Source organism: Egretta garzetta, unplaced genomic scaffold (genome assembly GCF_000687185.1).
Source record: "Egretta garzetta isolate BGI_Z169 unplaced genomic scaffold, ASM68718v1 scaffold11, whole genome shotgun sequence".
Taxonomy (NCBI): Eukaryota; Metazoa; Chordata; class Aves; order Pelecaniformes; family Ardeidae; genus Egretta; species Egretta garzetta.
The window spans coordinates 1,196,912-1,217,089 of record NW_009258621.1 but is presented as its reverse complement, the minus strand read 5'-3'; the positions used below and the strand labels follow the sequence as shown (position 1 = coordinate 1,217,089).

Genomic DNA, 20,178 nt, shown 5'->3' with positions numbered 1-20,178 from the left:
GCTTAATAGAACTCCTTCCTACAAAGGCATTGGAGTATGCTCTTTCATTATATGTTCATTCCCGTCAGAGCTCTGTTTCGTTCAGCGCCTAGACTAGGCTGTGTGCTAGAAAAGAGACACAACTGTGCTGTCCACAGGAATGCAAAAAAAAAAAAATAGAAAAATATCAAAGCAGCAACCAGTACCAGGCACTTAGTGTGGAAATTTCTAGCCCAAATACATAAATGGTAAGAAAGTGAAAAAGGATCCTACAGATAGGTGCATCAAGTACACAGTTTGATGTGAATAGTCCCACTTACAACATGTTCTCTAGTGCTGTTCACAGCTACATAACCAGTCTCCACTATTTAATTAGCTACAACCTACATGTGCCTGCATCATTTAAAAGTACACACACACTCTCTCTCTCTTATCCTGCTTTATAAAAAGTAACTGACAAATATCCAAATGTTTTACCAGACTGCTCCTGTATCATGCTACAGAGAACATCTACTCCCTGCCAATCTCCAGTGACTTAAAGACAATACGGGATCAGTTTGCTTCTCACTGTACTGTACCTTTCAAAATGCAGAGAAAAACAACTGCCTTTCTGAAATAAATCTGCAAACCTCACATCTTCCATCCACAACAAAGAGCTGGAGGCCTGGCTCATCGCTTGGTCAAATCAACTTAGGTTCACTTCAGTAGGGCTACACTGACTTATAAAAGCAAAAAGAGACGGTTTGAATGCTTGCAAATCACCTTTCCAAGTCACGGCTAAGGAAGAGTGTTCATTCAGATAGTCCCCACCCCTTCTTCCCCCCAAGCACACAGGCTCCTGCCCTCTACCATGGGCCTAGCAGCTGCAGAATTGGGATGTCCTCTCTTAGGTGACAAGTCACTCAGGGAAGGGGCTGTTTCTCTCCCAGGCTCAAGAGCCCCATCACCAAGCACAGCCTCTGGCCACTACTGCAACGTATGCCATCCTATAACAGTGGTGTAACAGCAGCATTGAGTAGGTGTTCCAGCAGACTCAGTCACTATGCTCCATGGTACCACACTGTGCACCCATAGAGGTTGTCCTCCAGCAGTCTCTTCTCAGAAGGGTTGTCTGGAGCAAAATAAGACTCAAAATAAAGCAAAATTTCAATTCATCAAGTCTGTGGCCATCAGGTCAGTTCTGCTTGAGGGGAAGACTTTTGATAAGAGGTGAACTGCAGGGCTGAGCCCAGAGAATGCAGTGTGCACAGAAAGTTGATACAAGACAGCCTTCCTCATCCTGGTACAGGCCTGGTTGTCCCCTCTTCTACAGCATTGCTTCAGGAATACAGTGTCATCATCATCCACTGCAAAGTAATGGGGAAAGTAGGTTGAACTCATCCATCCCTGAGAGTGCTCTGCAATAGTCACAACTGAACCGGGCTACGGGGCACTGGAGATTTTCTGTCTCCAGAAGGAGCAGAAGCCATAATAAAGCACAAGACTTTGAAGCCTGAAGCTCCTTCTTGTTTCTAACCCACTCTGTAAGTGATCAGGTAAAGATACCATTTTCATTCTACCGAACAAAACACGCAGTGACACTTGCAATGAAGGAGCATGCATTTGTCAGTCAGGGAACGGGCTTTACCTCAGTTTCCAGAAGATATATCCCTTTGCCATCCTGTGTTAAGTTGCGAAAGGCCTCTGCATAAGAAATAAATGAGCAGCATTAACTCAATAGCCAAGAGATGAACACCAACCAAGACACTCTGTCTCAGGAAAAGCCTCTATTCACAAGTGCACAGGAGCTTCTCTCTCCATCACTGGAAGATCCCCACGGGCTGGGACACAGGGAGTGGCTGAATAAAGTCAGGCATGTTACTGTCTATCCACCCCGCTGTGAAACCTCAAAATGCAGGCAGTCCCAACTTCATCCACTACGGTTTTGAGACATGTGCGAGGTGTCTACAGCACAAGCTCACAGACTGAGTATCAGCTGTCTCATCATCACAACTTCAGTCCCACCAAAAGTATATTCCAAGGCACTCTTCTTCCTGGAAAATGAGCAGTCTCCATCTGTAATTTGCCCACCTCCTCCCACAGAAGGCTGGTGCAAACCTGCGGGGAGCTAAATTACTCTGATATATACAACCTGTAGAAAGTAAGCAGTGGAAAAGTAAAGAGAAAAAGCTTGATTTCCTCTGTATCTGTCCCTTGCTTTAAATTTATTAGTCTCAGTCTATTCAGAAACCCAGTCCTTCTACTTTTGACCTTGCTGTACTGCCAGCTGAGCAGCATCAGAAGGGCCAGGGCTTAGCTGGGCAGCCCAGCTTGCCTGACCAGCCAATGCAGTGCCAGCCTCACCTGCCATGATCTCCACTCGAAGCATGAAGCACACAAAGCTCTCAAAGCTGATCTTCAAGTCAGGGTCGCCATATCTGATCGCCATCAAATTACAGACTTCATTGCTGAGCGAAATACCTTCATAAAAGAGAAAAAAAAAAAAAAAAAAAAAGGAAACCAGAATGAGATGGCAACTCCCAGCTGTTGGGAGTTGTGTGTGTGCACAGCTGTGAGCATGCACAACTGAGTGGTCTTCAGCCCTTCTGCAACAGCTTGGTTTTTCAAACCTCCCCTAAGATTATCAAACATCAGGCAGCCCAAACCAGACCACCATGTGGAGATAGCTCCTCCAAACTTGAAAGGGTTCAGATCTGATCCCCTATACTCACAGTCCTGCCAGAGTTGGAATAAAACACACAGGGGCATCCTTTGCTCATGAGTGCATAATAACAGCAGCTGTGTTTAAGAACAATACTCCACAAGAGGGTAGGAAAGGAGATGAAAAATAAAATCCAGAGGAAGCTCATACAGAACGCATCAGCCCCAATGTCAAGCAGCATTTGCAAGAATAAAAGTATTTTCTATTCATGGCCTGGGATTTTAGTTTGCTTTAGCAAAGGTCCACCTGGTTTTCTCACTGTGCTTTCACTGACTCAGATGAACCAGGTGAACCATGCACCAAAAAGAGGAGGGATATTTAAGCTGTAAATTTGCAAAAGAGGCGACAAGACTGAGCACTAGCCCCACGCAAAGCTCAGTAACAGCAACAGAGTACTTGGACCCATGTTTATGGCTTCAAACATTATATTAGTGAAGTCTGGCACCAGTATCGCCTCTGTGCAAGTCCCACACTTCCAGGTTCAGTCCCTGAGCTGTTGTCTTCAGCAAGGGTAGCAGTTTAATATGAGCTGGATCTGGCCCGCATATATCTGCAAAACCCCACATAGTCTTTTAAAATTAAATTAGCAATGAATAGGAAGGGATTTCAAAATTGGGTCTAAAATAGACAGACACTTGTGTTTCAGACAACTATCAGTATGAGACCACACTGGGGCAAAGATTAAGTGGCCCATTCCACAGCAAAATAATTTTCAGATATGTTTGCTCAGCTGAAGAGGGAAGCAGAGATGGCTAAGAATGTGCAGCCTATGGTGTTTTCCACTCCTCCTGGGCTCTATCTTCAATTCTCAAGACGTTTCCCAGTGCTGGGCTTTTTCCAGACTTTGTGAGGAAGAGGACGAGACTTGCTAAGATGTGCTGTGGGCTCACCTGTCTCCTGTACAGCTGCATGTAGTTCCACAAGGTCAAGCTTTCCTGATCTGCTAGTGTCTCTTTTCTGGAAAACTGCCTAGGTAGGGGGAAACATTTTTAAACAAAACATATCCCCCAAAAAACCAACAGACAACACCAAAGGGATTGTGAGCAGGGAGATATTGCAAGGGGACACAGAAATTATTGCTATACCAAATAGAAAAGCAGCCTTTTCCACAGGACTCTGAATTCCTGGATACTCAGTGTGCCAGAGGCATTCAGCTTTGTGGGAGAATTAAGGTCAGAACATCTCAATTAAACGTCAGAGAGCACACATTGCATAAAAAGAAAAAAAAAACAAACAACCTAAAACCTCATAGCCACTCTGCCACTCACACAATTATAATATGAGGATAATGATTTCTTAGACCACAAACTTATCTATAGGCTTGATCCTCCTCCCACTGAAGTGAATGGAAACCTGGCTGGTAATTTCAGAGGTGGCAGGAATCAACCCTTTCCCCAAACTAATTCCATTCTGTCACAACTGAACTGTTATTACAGAGGGTGAGAAGTTCAATAAGCAGAGCCATGTCCTGGTGGTAAAGAAATTGCAGTAACACCCAGGCTGCCCTAAGAAATAACACTCCAGTGAAGTATTATACGAGTCAGTAGTATCACTCATGCCAAGGATACATCCAGGAGCACCAAGATACCCTTGCAGGCATCCAGACTGAAACGTAGGTGAAAACTCTGGAAATCTGGAGACAAGAAAAAAAAAAAACCACCCGCTTGTTTTGAGGAGTCACTGAACATCTCTCAGAAAAATAGAGTCTTTAAAAATTCCCCCTCACTGGAGAGGGCTCAGGCCCCAAAGCCTTTGTGAAACTTTACACCCACTTGAGAAGACATATCATTTATGATGATAAAAATATGAGGCAACAGGATGGATTCTACTAGTCTCAGAAAATCCAATATGAGCTCCCTGCAGGCATGTAATACGGAATGAAATATGGTGCGCTATCTCCAGCTATTAGAGAAAATGGAAGGAAAAGGACATCCAAAGCTGTAATCCCAGAAAGAATTTACTGCATGACCTTGAGCAAAGTCACTTGACCTAAAGAGCTTTGGGGAGGAGCACTGCAGATTAATTGAAACCCTTGTGCTAAGCATCTCTCTCTCTTTCACAGACATGCTGCCAGCTCTGTTAATATAACTAAAAGCACAGGCATCAGTGAAAACATGAAGCTGCATCAAAGTTTAGCATTCCTGGTTCATACATAAGTTACATGAAGAGCAACAGAAATAGACTCTAATCTCACTGCAAATCATGATTATGGATTGTCTGTAGACTTCCACTGAGCAAGGGACAGAACCATAACTCACCAATCCCTTCTCTGCAGAAAGTGAAGATGTTTTAATCTTGTAATAGTCCTGTTTAGTAAATATGAATCAAGTACTGTAAAGTTTTTACATTAATGTCTTAAAATTGATCACTTATGAAAAACAAAGACTCGCTGTTCAACATAGCCTTCTCACAGATAAGACAGTGCCTGGTGGGCCACTTTGCAAAGACAGAAGAGCTATCTTCGTCCACCTTTAAGGGAGCAATGCCAATTTCAGCTTCAGTGGAAAAGGCATCATATCAGTCTTTTGTTCATCTTCTTTGTTGCTTATAATGGCTGGATAATGTATTTTCTGTGTGGCACATCAGTTGTTACCAGTGAAGGAACTGGGAAGGAAAACTGGATTCATCATTATACCTGTAACTTCATTGTTGTTGTTCAGAGAAAGCAGCCACTGCAACACCTCGCTGCTGTCCAGGTAGCTTTATTTATAACTAGGGGCCAAGTTATGAGCTTGCAGAGTACTTTGGGCTTCCACTGGCTGAGTGGATGTCACAGTCCTCACGAGAGAGACAACCTCAGGGCTCACCTGCTTCTCACAAGCATAGAAGTTACACAGGCTACCCGCATCTCCATTCTGTCTCCCAAACACAAACAGAGCAAGGAACAGCCCTACACATGCATAGCAGGGAAGAGTAAATAGGAATAGCAGGCATGAACCAGGCACATCAAAGTAAAGACCAGACCCCTTTCCACCGCATAACTGCCTACAGACCAGGCTAATTTTCTATACCTTCTAGCAGTGGCACAGCCAAGACTGTGGCAGTGGCACGGGGTGAAATCAGATACAGTTTCAGAATCAAGGCTGATGTCAAGCTGGGTTTGGTGGTCAAATTCAGAGTCTGCATCCACACACAATATCTATGCTTGCTCTCCCCTCTCATTCTTTCAGTTGTTGAAATTCAAACTAGATTAGCTTCGCTTATAAAATATCTACCATGTTGATTCACACCCCAGCAAATCCTTTCTCTCTGGAAATCTAACATGGCATCAGAAGAGTCAGTCCAGTCAGATTCAAGCCAGTTTCTCTTCCCAGGATTCAAGAAACAGATACAGGAGCTGATGCTTTTTGCTAAGAGGGTTTATTCTACAGAAACATTATTTCTCAGCACTTACTTCTCCAAGATATATTATTCAGGATCCTCTGGAGCTGAACAGCATTTATTTCAGGATTCTGTGATATGGAAGAGAATTTTTTTTTTTTTTTAAGTATTAAATCACTTTTCTCCCTCTTTTGTTTTCCCATCATGTCCCATCTTCATTCTCTGCTTTCCTGGCCCCACTCCAGCCACTGTGAAAATCAATAGAAAAGACTCCCTTCGAATATGACAAGATCCTCAGCCTGCAAGAGCTGCAGTCTGCTCTAGGCTCGGTTCTCAGGGCTCCACACAGATCAATGCGGTAGTGCAGATTTACACTGAGTGAGGATCCAGACCATTAACCTCTCAGCCCTAGTGCCTTCTGTCCCATCAAGCACACTGTCAAGAGACCTGCTTCAAATATTTCCCTTTTATAATTTACAAACAAAAAAAGATGGAAACTTTGGAATACTTCCTCCCCAAACTTTTCAAAGTAGAGACTTCCCCTCCTCCTTGTTATACTAAAGTTTACAAGTTTTTTTAGAAACAGTGACATTTGTTTGTTGGAAGGATTTTTTTCAATGTCACTCTTTAAAAATAAAAGCCTTTTTTCAGATCATTGAGGCACACCAGGGTAACACACTAAGAAATGGCAGTACTGCTCCCCTCTGTGCATACCTGGACCTCCTGACAGCCAAAGACCAGCACCTCTCAGTGTGTGGCAATTTCTAGCACATCTGAAAGCCACACCGTTCTCAAAAACAAAAATCTTAAACAAGTGGCAAAAAGTAAAAGCATTGCTTGTTTTTAGTCACAGCTTCCATTCAAAATTTTGCTATCAAAAGAGGAAACGTGTTTTTGTGAAACTGTTTTTGCCAGATACAGGGTATGCTGCTAAATAAATGCAGCCACTTTTTCTAAAAGGTGAAACACTTGTATCCCTCACTATAGTTAGTGGGATACCTGACAGTCAACTCCATCCCAAATCAGGCCAGAGAGATCATTAAAAAGAGTCTTTCACAATAAGGATCATATTTCACTATGAAAATTAGTGAAAAAATGAGGTGATGTGACATCTGGGACTTACTTCACCTCTCAAAGCAAGTTAGCTGCCATCAAACTGTGATGAAGGATGTATGAGACAAGTGGCAATATTTCAGGGGGGAGTTGTCCAATAGGTGACTTTCCCCAGTGAGTGTAAGAACACCCTAAAGGGTAGGATGGATCCACACAGCCCACGCTTTGTCTCCCATACAGGCAATAGGAATTAATGCGTAGGGAGAGCGCATGAGCCTGGCAGCTTCTGCGGTCCATTCTCCTGTTTCCCTGGCACCCACGCCTGCTGGAAAAGGGATCTTAGAGGGTACATGCCTGCCTAGTCCTTTTATATCTGTTTATGGACCTGCTGCAGAGGTTTGCTAATACCTTTTGAGCCTGCTCATCCTGTCATATCCACAATGTCCTGTGGCATTAAGTTTCAGACATTCACACCCCACTGTGTAGAGAAGTATGCCTGTCTCAGTGCTAACATACTCCTAAGCTTTGTGGTTAAACCTGCTGCATGGAATCAGCAGTGTATACACAGCCCAGCCTCCTGTGGCCCCTCTCTGTTCCCCAAGCTTCCATGTCCAGACCTCCCTCGAACATCCACATACTTTTACTTTCACAGAGCTACACAATAACTCTGGAGGAGTTTACCCTGGTAGCTCATGCACACACTTACCTGTTCAAAATGCTTTGTGAAGAAATCCTCCCAAATCTTGCCTTCATACCTATCAACAATTTCCTTTAAGATATTTAAAAAAAAAATAAAATAATCAACTCGAGGAAGAAAAATATCACCATACAAGACAGAGTTACTAAAGAGGCTTTCCTAGAACTGCACTCTCATTCCCTGCCCTTCCACCTTCTCTCCACCACTACAATCAATGCTACATCACTAACACAGTCCACTGCTAAGATAGCTACCCACCTCATAGGAATGCTATTTCTTGGAAAGAAATACTCAGATAACACTCAGTGGAGAAAAACATTTCCCTCCCACCAAGCCATGCAACAACAAAGGATGGGGCTCTCTGCATGCCAAGAAGAGAAAGAAGGGTCTCTGTCCTCCTTTATATGGGAGAATAGAGGAGATTAAAGAAGAAATGGCCCTGCTTAGGCCAGGGCAACGGACTATGCTATAAACTCCCTTGCAGAAGTTGCAGACATGCATGCACTGCCATTGAGCTCAGTTATTTTGAAAATAACCTACAGAATGGTGCATGCCCAGGTCCCATGATGTCTTTAAAACCTTCCAGGCATGAAAGGAGTGGGGAGAAGCGCAAGAATGGACTAGGAGTCTCCAAAAAGCCATGAATAGGAAAGACTGCCGAGTATATAAGATAGTGTCACTAAAAGAAGTTTGCAAAAAGGCAGCTAACAAAGGCATTTAAAAATTTGCCCGTGCCCCACACTTGACTGCATCTGTCCACACGGTCCAAGGGACTCTGCCTGTAACCCCAAGCTGCCCTTTCAAAAGTGCTGCAACACGAGCACTCACATTCCCACTCAGCCTCTCCACAGGACACAGCAACAGGAAAAACCCAACACCCGCCATTGAAGACTGAACCACAGCCCTCCCACTCCCCTCATACTCACCTTAGAGAGGGTGAAGTTGGTGTTCACACCCATTTCCCTAGAGATGCCAAAAAGCAGATGCATTAAGGAGCTATCCCAGAGCGGTGTGTTTGTCTCATCACAGGTGGCACACACACACACACCCCCAGAAGGGGCCCCAACCTGCAGCACGGTTTTTTTTCCCCAGTGTTACAGCTGCAGTAAGGGAAGCCCACCCCCTCCCCGCCTCCGCCAGGGGCTGCTGGCATTTGAAGTCTCCAGAGCACTGTTTCTCCACAAGCAACCACCCTGGCACCACCAGCAGGGTCTCCTGGCCAGCTGGAGGTGCATTAAAAACTGTGGTCCTTTTCCAGTCTCAAACATGAGCCTGCTGAGAGAATCCCTTGTGTGGGCCTAGGTCAACACTTCTCAAAAGGATAAGGCCAAAAGCACTGCTTCATCCACTGAGCATCCTATGCTGGGAGAGACCCACAACCAGCCTCTCCAAAAGAGATTGTGCTGCCTTTCGCATGGTAAAGTCTTTATGCTACCCCCATCAGACTAGAAAGACCAGACCATCCCACCATCCCCGAGAATTAGGGACTAGCAGAGGGGCAGCAGCATCTCACCAAAGGACATGCTTCCTGGAGAAGACCCGCAGGATGAATTCAGACTCCCGCTGAGGCTCCAGGGTAGATGGGACAATCACATAGACACCAGGCTTTAGGTGGAAGTCCTGAGTCACTTCCCGCTCATCAAGGAAGACTGGATGCTTGTTTATAGGCTTACATTGGGTGAAGAAAGCTGGGGGCAACTTTCTGTTGCTTTCCTGGTACTGTTAAGGGAAGAAACAGAAGAGAAACATGTTCTGCACCAGCTGAACAAATAGACAAAAGGCACGTGGAGAATTCACAGGCATGGCATAGACAGCCTGCCATCACACCTCAGATTTTTTTTACAGTACAAGCAGATAACAGGGCCCAAAGAACTCAAGTTTCCTTCCAGGACATAGTGGTTCTCACCATGCACCGCACCTGTCCAATACTAAAATGACAAAGAACAGGGCTTCCTGCAACATTATCAACAACGTAACAGTACAGCAGCAAGGCCTGGGAGGAGAAGTGGCTTCTGTCAACCTAAGCCACTGCAAAAGTGATTTCTGTACTCGCAGAAATGATTGCAGCCAGGAACTGCTCTAGAAACTGTTCTTCACTAGCCGGAACACCCCTCCTATCCCACAGGTACCATGCACTTTGTTCCAGCTTGTCCTTTGCACTAGGGATCTGGCAGCAGAGGATTTTGCAGATCTGAGCATACTGCAGGAGCAGCCTAATCCCTAGTCCTGACTCCATGCATGTGTCCTTGATCTGGCTGGCACTCTTGGCTCTTACAGATGTTTTACTCTGCAGGCACTTTTCTGCAATAGGAGGATGGATAAAGTGTTGATCCAGGCAACACTGAACTCATTTTTAATGCCACTGAGTGCCCAGTACACAAGTCAAATAAATAATCCTGCTAGCTAAGACCACTGTCACCTTCTGATCTTGGCTGTTCCTCAAAACATTTAGCCATTTTACTCCACAGCCTCATAGAGGAGATGCTATTCCTCTCCCTTTGCCAGTATTTTTCTTGCTAATAGAGCAATCTTTCTTCTGAAGGGTTCAGGGTTACACCTCCTCATGCCCCTTATGTTAAATTTAAACTTTTTATATTCCAGTCAATACTTTGTTGACTGTAGTTCCAATACCTTAGATGCTCTTGGCTTGCCATCTCTCTGTATTGATCTTGGCAACCGCTGCAAACCTGAAATTAAAATCCTGGCTGCCACCATTCCCCCTCAGGTGTGGCACAGCAGTGTGCTAGGGCTACACTCAGACCCCCTCTGCCAGCAAGTTTAACTCACTTGTAACCCTCATAGTGCCCAAAATATTTAAGTCAGGAAGAAGTGGCATCTTACATCATGGTTACCATGCTGGAAATACAGTAACTGGGAATGCAATTGTGCTGCCCTGACCATACATCCAAACTAGCTCTTTGCCACCCAAATTCAAAGAGACTCATTTAAGAGGTGTTCTGACTAGTAAGAGTGGAAAATATGCCCTTTCAAGATAAAATGAGCTAAACCTTTCCCTGTTTTAAATAGCCCTCTAAAGTCAGGGCCAAAATTGGGACATATATCAGGATTTAATTTCCAGGGCCCTTCTTCAGGTTCCAAAGGCTCTTGGCTAAAGAAAATGCTGGAAATTCAGCTGGCCTGAAGAAGCCAACATGTGTAGCATCAGCTCCAGAGCATGCCCAGCCAGGAAGGACCCTGAGCTCCCCGGGAGACCCCTGACTTGTATGGGACACAGGCTCTGTTCCTACCTCATCCAGAGACCGGGAGGCAGCAGAAAGGTGGCACTGGCTCCCCTGAGAGTTGCAGCAAGTCCAGTTCAGACACAGCCAAGAATTGGGGCACCATCCCGCAATCGCAGGAGGGACAAAGCACTGATCAGGTAAACACTGATGCCACTTCTAATGCCTTTGAAGACTCAGTGCAGAAGATGAAGAACTAATAATTCCCTTCTGAAAGCCACTAAGCCGTCCTGATACAGCTGCTCTTCAGAAGAGTCAGTAGATTGCTCTGCATTTATAGTGACTTACTGTGGTGCATCCTGAACTCAAATACACTGTTACTAGCTGTCAGCCAAAGAACAAAGGCAAACGCAACACCTTCAATGTTGTCATAACAGCTGCACCAGCACAGGTCCCCCAGCAAACAGACAGCAGCGGTGACAAGAGACTCACCTGTAGGTCCACCTGCAGAAAGAAAAGAAACAGAGCATCTATCAGACAGGGACTTCTGGGTCTCACACAACATAGCCATATCATTTCTGGGAAGCAACTACATACGTTCAGCTGGGGTCTTCACCTGCAGAAACCTCAGCCCCTCCACCTGAAAACCCTTCCCCACAGCAATCTCTCCATAACTGGGCAAACTCACAGCGGCAACAAGAGCTGTGGCTCTGTTGAAGGGAGGAAAGTGGCCCTGCAAGGCATTCAGATAAGCAGAGAATTGAGGGGGGGAACTCTCAGTCCTTCTAGTGGTATCCACTTACCCCTGGATGCACAGGGAACTAGCAGCACTCACACTGGGGCAGCTGCCACATCATACTAGGAACACTTCTCAAGCACAGTTTTACCATGGTTGGAAATAACCCGAGGGCAGTGCTCTCCCTGCCCCAAAGTAAGGGGACTCCTGGCACCCTTTTCCAGCTCTTGCACATACCATAAGAGAGGGCAAAATAAAGCCCAGTGTGCTCTGAAGCAAGAGGCATTTCTCACTGCTCTGCAGGCCAACACACAGCATGCCAGAGAGGCAGCAAGAGCCCTGATGCGTGAGGAGGCTGGGCACAGGCGAGGAGAAAAGAGCACAGATCACCCTACTCCTGGTATGCAAAGGTCTACAATTTACAGGGGCTGGAATTTTTCCTATTTGGTGAAAGCAAGAAAGGCAAAGCAATTCTTCATACCTTGTAGAGTGAAAATCCAATGAAGAGGTGAGGAGCTCGGTTCCGATGTTTGCTGCTGTGTTTCTGCATCAGGGATATAACCACATTGCAGGAACTCAGGCTTTTCTTACTGTCTTCAACTGGCAAAACATTCAGGCAGTACTGAGGGTTCATCCAAAAACTGCCTAAGCAAAACAAGAAAAACATTTTGATGTAATTTTTCATCACAAAATTGGTTGCCAGCTTCCCACATGATGCCTGGCATCAGACCAAATAGATTACAGCTTGTCTGGACCTCTAGATTTCGCAGGGATTTGATCTTAGGGTGCAGTTTACAAGTTTAGCAGTGCAACCACTGTGCAAGACAGGAGAAAGGCACAGGAACAAGGAACTACGTTTCTGCTCACCTGCAACTAAGAGCTCATATTGTTTATAAATGTATGACTATTCCTCTATCACCTCCAGCGTACGGGCTAGCTGACTTCAGACCCCACCTCCTCTGCTTCCAGAATGGCCAAGCCTCTGTATTTCTCATTCACTTTACTTAAAATACCTTTCCCTGAAGGTGCAGGGGATGCAAATTTTAGCAGACAAATTTAAATGCCCCAGAGAAGCTCAGTGTTGGCAATCGATCCTAGGGTCCTACAGCTCACTTAATGCCACGACCAGCCCACTGCCCTATGTTGTCAAGTGATGCAGCTTCTGTGATAGCAGAAACTAGTCTAAGTCCTTCAGCTGCTTATTTCTGATGTTTGTGTGGAGGGTTAAGCAGGAAGAGCATGTTTCTGTTGTCAATTTTGTGTGAACAGGTATAAGGTGCTGGTAACTGAGTCAGCAGAGCAATGTTACTCCAGAGTCATCCAAAAGAGCACCCCTCACCATTACAGAATCCCAGACTTCCTCCCGCTGTACTTCCTTTAACCCATCTCCCACTCTTCAGGGAGTACATCCACTTCTTCCCATCTTCCTGGCTCATCAGGTCTGGAGTTAGTTTACAGATCATCAGATCTACAAAATGAATCTTAAAATCTTGCAGAGACATCCTGGGAAAAGAGTGCCAAGAGACATCTTGTCAGCAGTTTCGTTTAGTCCATATGGCTTACAAAAAGAAAAGGAAAGGGAGCAGGGAACTTCGAAGCCGCACCATTCTGTGTTACATATGGTAATGCTCATATTTTATTAGGTAGTAAAGAAGAGAGCGTCTGCTCCAACAGCAGCATCTAGCAGTAGCAAACGCGTGACTAAAATTTCAGCAAAGGATAGCAGCACAGAGATTAAAATAATATTGCCACCAAAGGGACCGCAGTGAAATGACACGGGCGACAACATTGCCACCTCGTGGTAGAAGCTGTGGAGAAACCACCAACAAGCACAAGGCAAGCAAGAGCTTCCCAAAGCTATCTTAAAAATAAAAGGCAGGACAAAAGCTCCTGAACGCAAGCTGCCCATGTCTCCAACAGCCTTGGGAGACCTGGCAGTGTCCTGCTTCTCCCTCAGTCCTGCCACTGAAGAACAGCGTGTCTCTTCCGCGTCAGCACAGCTACTGCTTCTCACATCGCCAAGCAGAGGAAGAGAGCAAGAGAGCAAGCATGGGCTGTTATAAATCAGATCACATACGCCCCGACCTAAGTGGCAATGTGCTGCTTCATCTCCAGGCGCAGCCCCAGAGCTACTGGCAGAGAGGGGAGAGGCAAGACTGTGCCATTACCAGAATTCTCCATCCTCCTTCTTTTTCCTCAACAAAATTTTCTCCTTCGGGCTCAGCAGCTCCCATTTGTAAGAGCTAAGGGCAAAAACATGAGGTGACTAAGCAAATGTGGCCTCAAATTCAAGGCAAATTACATAGCTTTCTTCTATAAAAAGAGGCCAAATCCCTGTCCCCACATATCTCATTTATCCCCCACCAAACACAGGCCCCCTGTGCCTTCAGCCATGGGAGATTCTCCACAAGCATTCTGGGTCCCATGAGATGGAGCTAAATGGTTCCAGTTTTCTCCAGCAGAAGCCAGATACGCTCCATTTCCATCAGCCAGTCCATTCACTTGCACACACAGCTTCCAAGTGCTTAAAATATAAAATGAATGAACGACTAGGACAGCACAAGAGGCAGCTGGGAGTCATTTAAAAGGCAGGCCTACAGTATGTTGCTCATTATGCTCTTCAACAGGAACAGCTGGTATGTTGTCATTATGTGACAGACACGCATCAGAGAAGCTACTGCTCTGCAGACAAGGTGAAAGTCACTCATACCCCCAGCACCTCCCTGTGCTCTTCCCTCCTCCCTAGCCCCGAGCCTCAGCAAAACAGGGTCTGTGCTGGGAATGAAGTGAAGCTTGGAAAGAAGGAACATGCTCCACTTCAAAGAGGAATAGGACACAAGTCTATACTTGCCTGTGGTCTAGAATGTAAACCACTGTCTTTCATGGATCCCAATCAAAAACATTCAGGCAGATGCAAATACAGGGCCCTTCTGCCTCACTAGTTGCTTCCTCTGATCTCATACCCAATTGCATTTCCACAAACAGGCAGGACAGAGGACTCCTTTGCAGCCACCCAACTCCAACACTTTGCAGCCCGTGGAGGACTTTGCACGGTCCCTCCTGTGATAAAGGGCTGTGTGCACTGACACATGCTGTTTGTTTAGAGCCTCCTGCACAACTATCTGTCACTTTGCATGCCATCGAGATCGCAGCAATGTGGTCAGCATCTCATGTTCATATTATGTTTCCTCTGGTATCCAGTCAATGGAAAAGCAGAACTGAGCTTGTTGAAGCTGCATGTGTGAAGTGAGCCCAACTACACAAGCACTATCTGCTGGAGAAATACAAACCTATCAAGCCATTGCTTTGACACCAGAGGGTCTGTGCAAGCAACTGTTACTTATCTTAATGCTGCTCTCAGCACTAATTCATGCCTGAAGATGGCAGCATCTTTCCTCCAAGAAACCTTTTCTCCCACTCAGCATCAAACCTTCTCTTTTTTAAACTCACCTGTCACTCCAGTCACCTTTCCATTCAATTTTTCCCCATGGATTTCTCAATCTCACTAGGTTTTCTGGCCCATATTGACAGGTCACCTGCAGAAAACAGTACCACTATGCTTAACAAGGTCTCAGCAGTTCTCATCTGGTTTATATAACTGTACTATGTCAGATATAAACAAAGATTTTGTTTGTTCTCATAGATGCCAGCAAGTATGGTGACAAAAATCTATGAATGTGCAACTCTGAGTGCTGGCACAAAGAGACTAAGATGCCTTATCTTACCTTCTATAATGGAAAACAGAGACCTCACAGATTCCTAATTTGGAGGCTTGACTGTAAATTCCTCTTCCTTTCCAACAGCTGCTCATTTTGTGCTTATGTGGGGGCAGGCCTGTACTACTGTGAAACTAAGTCCTACCCCAATGCAATGGCACAGCACAATGCAGCCCAAGGAGTGACCACATAAATAAGTGCCTCTTGAACTGGGATGCCATGGTGGGACAAGAGGGAGCCAGGCCAATTAAGGGCTTTGTTGGCAGCATACAGCAGAATGGCTGACTTCACATTGGTTCCACGTGCTCAGTCAGCCCCTTACTCCTGCCTGGCTCTTCATCCCATCAGAGAAGCCAGACTGACAGACATGTCACTGATAAAGTCCATACCTAAAAACCCCTCCTGCTGTGCATGGGAGACACAGGCATGCATCATCCAGCTTTCCTAGTATCTCTTGCTAGAGGGACTGAACTTGCTTTCACCCACATCTAGCTCACATGTCCAAAGCCCCACAAAATCCTTTGCCATCCTTGTCAACCTCCTTTTGAGGCTGGACAAGACAGTCATCCATCAATCCAGGAGGAGAAAGCTCGAGCTTTCTCCCACTCATTGGGACCTATTATTTTACTGTCCATTACCTTTAGATAAATATCTTTAGGGGACTCCCAGTGATACTTCTGCAGATCAGTGGTGTCCACCTGCACTCTCTGCACAGGAGCCCAGTTTGGTTCCCTTACTTTAGCCTTGACTCACATTTCCATCTGCAGTTTTTTATGTTTCGGCCCTTGTACTCCATTATCTTTACTTCTCTATGGCCGCTCCTCTGACTCCAGAGGAAGGCTTTTTACCCCAAGTAGGTTTCAGCACATCCTCCCAGCATCCCCAAAGGCCAGTCCTTTTGTCCTTAACAACTAAGATGCATCTGTAGGTGATGATCTCAGCAGAGCCCTATGAATCATTCCCATCCTTAGAGATATGCTGATCTGTAACCATTGTCTTTTACATCAAGGTCAAGATACTAAAATGGACACACTTGAAAGTGAATCTTTACAAAGCACATGGTCTCTTTTAGCCCTAGACTAAGACAAGAGCACTGGGGGAGAAGATACCATAGTTGCCCTGATTAGGGTTGAACCTATAACTGCAATAGAAATTGCTGACATCCAAACAGACCTGGACCCAGAACATTAGGGCCAGTCTTACCTTTCTAATACCAGTCACTGTGTAGGCATGGCCAGCAACAAGCCCATTCTTCAGGACCTTTGTTGCCTGTACACAAGGAAGAGAAACAGAAAGAAAATAAGCCTTTTATTCTATCCCTACTTACACAGCAGACTCATACCAATACCAGAGAGCTGTACCTGTGTAAGCAGTGACTCTCAAAGCAAATGGACAATCATTTGAACTGAAAAAAAATTAAGTCTAAGCTCCTAACAGCCATATTTTGCAGTATGCTTGGAACTGGAAGGTTGATTTGGAGGGTCCCTTCCTAAATTGTGGATCATTCGCTAGAGACCATCTCACTTTTTAAAAGTCCAGGAGGTTAGGTTTTATTATCAGAATAGTAGGGTTTCCCAACAGCTGAAGTGTTAGCAAAAGGCTTGAAGCCAAGATTTGAATTCACATTCTGAACTACACACCTCTCTATCTCAGCTGTAAGCTTATTCCATGAGTCTCTGTGCCTCACTACACCATCTTTAAAAATGGAAAATTTGTTTAACAAAAATCAGAAAATGCAGTTGATTCTTATTTAATAGAGGGTCTTTGATAGATCAACCAGTTCTGAAAATAACAACAGGGAGCTGAGAGCAGCAGGGAATCGGTCCTGTGCAACCTGCTCTAGGTGACCCTGCTTTAGCAGGAGGGTTGGACTAGATGATCTCCCGAGGTCCCTTCCAACCCTTGCCATTCTGTGATTCCATGATCCATGGGCAAATTTTAACATTAAGAATGTGATTTCTGTGGAAAGTCACGTGTGGCAGCTTGGATACATTTTGGGTCACAATGACTAGCTGAGTAGAGGAAACAGATCTGGAAAGGCTTTTAACTGTGAAGCCATTTGATGTCACTCCAAGTCTCACCCCTAAATGTGTCTGACAGCCCATGAGAGATCTGCTGTACGTTGCTCTTGTCAGGATATCCCATAGATCAGGAGGAGCCGCTGCAAGATTGATCCTTATATTAACACCACCTGTAAAATCCACCAAGGCTTCTGAAACTTGCCCAATCTGCAGATCTTCATAGGAGCCATACAGTCTAGCAAAAAAGACATCAATGGATTCTTGGGGTTATAGTCACAGATGATAAGTTGAGAACAGAGTGCCAATGAAAACATACAATAAAGGTTTGCAAAAGCAAAAGGAAGGCTGTAACTCATACATAATTTTAGGAGAATCTTTGGCATTTAGGAAGAGGAGGTCTAGCAAATTGTCTCCAGGACTGGCCATGATCTGAAAAGGTCTCTTCACTCACTGTCATCCCTCACTGCACAGTAGCAAGAACTTACTTGATAACTCTGCCTTAGCAAATGTTGCCTGAATTTATCACCAGACACTGTGCTGTATCTATGATAGAGAGCTTCGAGAGGCACACTGCCTTGAGAGCTCAGTCTCCAGTCTGATTTTCTTTATCATTCCAGTGCAACTTCCTCCGGTCTTTTTGTTCTAACAATAACACCAAATGAAAATACCTGAACTTTCTCTGCTTTGCTGTGATCTTTCCCTCAATGTTAACTAGGATTTTTCCCTTCTCTGCAGAGATTATTTCAGCCCAGTATTTACAAACTCCATCAGTTATGTCTTGGTGCTTTCTTCTTAGTCCTGATAAACCGCTTTAGACAAAACACCCTGGAGAGAAGCCACCGTGCCATGTGACTTGTTGAATGCCTCAGCTTTGGGGGCTGAGTGTGAACTTCTACCAAAACTAAAGTACAATGCTTCATCAGCCCCCCTACAAATGAAACTCCTTGAAGCTTTCTCAAACTGATAATACATCAAAGGAGGCATCAGAAATCATTCACCTTTGAAAATCCCTATCTGTGACCTTCCACTCCTCTGCAGTATTTACAAGGAAGGCATCATCCCAGCCAATACACTCCAGTCAGTGATAACACTCAGAGGACAACCCCCCCAGTACAAGTCTGTTTTCATGCCTACTCCTAAACCCTTGGATTTAAACTCAAGGGCCTGGATTGATAACAGCTACTGTAGCAGCAGCCTTTACTGTGTAATAATAAAAAAAAGAGAACCATTTAATACACTCCAAACATGGTGAGGCCTAGGAGATGCATTTATAAACAAGAACAAACTGTGTAGGCACCAACCAATATATTTTAGTGAGACTATTTGCATAACTTGGAATGAGTCACTTACTTAGCATATGCCTTCTCCAGAAGGGCTCCCCAGAACACATTCTTATAGACTGAGGAAACAAAGACCAGCTCCCCTGACTCATTCACCGGCAAGAGATCATCAACCACCACGTCAACCCATTCACCGAAGTGCCAGAACTGTCAGAGAAAAGAAACGAGCTAATGTTTCCCTTGGAAGGGACCTCCCCTTGAAGCAACAGGAAAAGCAAGATAGCTTAGCTGTGGGGACAGGACAAGCTGCCTTGGGGTAAGGGCTGCTTTGGGTCAGTGGGACATGCTGGCTCACCCACAAAACGAACCCCTCATCCCCACCCTGCCAGAGGAGCAAACAAAACCTCTATCGGTGTAAAAGGATTAAGTGGGGAAATCAGGCACAGCTGGGCCTCTGGGGAAGGAGTTCCTAATTGCAGGGTAGAAGAGTTGCAGCAAGAGCTGGGCAAAGGGGTAGAAGGTTGGAGCAGATGTGCTCAAGCCCCGCGGACTGTTGCTACTATGTAGGAAGAGTTTTGTCTGGATCAAAATATGGGTAGGGCACAGCTGGAGAGAAGGGCCAAGCGGAGGTGTATCCTCAGACTGGCTTGTAGTTGATCTGCTGCCTGTACTGCTTCGTTGGAGGGGTAATGGGCTACCCTCCAGGCCAGGATACCCTCTGGCCACTTGCCCCTAGCCAAGGGGAACCTCATACAAATTATTTAAGGGTGTGACACAAAACGTGACAGAGGATTTCTGAAGACCTCCCTGCACTCTGGAGGAACAGACATACCCGGAAGTGGAAAATGCCAGCATATTTCCTCTCAAAGCTCTGGTTTTGTGGTACGACTGCAGCCAAGATGTCCTGGTGGAAGGTCAGGGCTTCCAGGGCCGCCAGGAACCAGCAGTTCTCTGCGCCAAGACAAACGGACACATGCAGTTGGCTGAAAAGCAGGAGTTGTCAGCCAAGTTCAGGAACACCACCAAGATCCTAGCAGAAAAGCTGTTGTGCTGATGTCTTTACAATTATAACAAATCATACACAGAAAATGAGATGGTCCAGACGTGTGCTTTATGTAACCAAACCATGATTGGTTTATACTTGTTCTCTCATGATCTTTTCATTTGGATACTGTTTGGTTAAATAAGAAATTTAGCAAGAAATAGCTCTCAGAGGAAACATTCTGGTTTTTTACTGACATTGTGTGGTTTTTTTCTGTTCTCTGTAAAGGCACACTTAAAAAAAACAACTTTTCCCTTTTTCTTTGAAAACATTAACTTTTCAGAAGAGAAAAAATATTTCCAATGGATCTCATATGCAAGGCTGTACTTATCAGACTTTATGTTTAAGGGCTTAAAGCACTTAAAAATTAATTTAGTCCTGCCCCTACCTATTTTGCAGATGACAATATATCCTTTTACTTTAGTAACATGGACATAAAAATGATTTTTCTAA

The 20,178-nt window shown here is 45.0% G+C and overlaps 1 protein-coding gene across 1 annotated transcript; it reads right to left on the bottom strand.

Annotated features, from left to right (window-relative positions):
• Positions 1-1,253: 1,253 nt before the first annotated feature.
• Positions 1,254-19,538, bottom strand: CAPN14 (calpain 14). Its single transcript, XM_035903605.1, has 17 exons — positions 19,516-19,538; positions 17,464-17,638; positions 16,586-16,651; positions 15,117-15,202; positions 13,835-13,909; positions 13,006-13,169; positions 12,148-12,311; positions 9,265-9,470; positions 8,678-8,714; positions 7,761-7,823; positions 6,075-6,132; positions 4,249-4,313; positions 3,766-3,834; positions 3,571-3,649; positions 2,323-2,439; positions 1,607-1,662; positions 1,254-1,325 (listed from the first exon to the last, which is right to left on the bottom strand). The coding sequence occupies exons 1-17, from the start codon at positions 19,536-19,538 to the stop codon at positions 1,299-1,301; spliced, it is 1,530 nt and encodes a 509-aa protein (XP_035759498.1). The 3' UTR covers positions 1,254-1,298.
• Positions 19,539-20,178: the final 640 nt, after the last annotated feature.

What these genes read in the sequence shown, in the direction of transcription:
- CAPN14 (XM_035903605.1), bottom strand. Translation starts at nt 19,538, where the DNA reads ATGCTGGCATTTTCCACTTCCGG. An exon ending in AAGGAGGATGGAGAATTCTG is followed by an intron (nt 13,170 to 13,834) that starts GTAATGGCACAG and finishes CTCTTTTCCCAG; the next exon opens with GATGTCTCTGCAAGATTTTA. An exon ending in CCAACTTCACCCTCTCTAAG is followed by an intron (nt 7,824 to 8,677) that starts GTGAGTATGAGG and finishes AATATCTTAAAG; the next exon opens with GAAATTGTTGATAGGTATGA.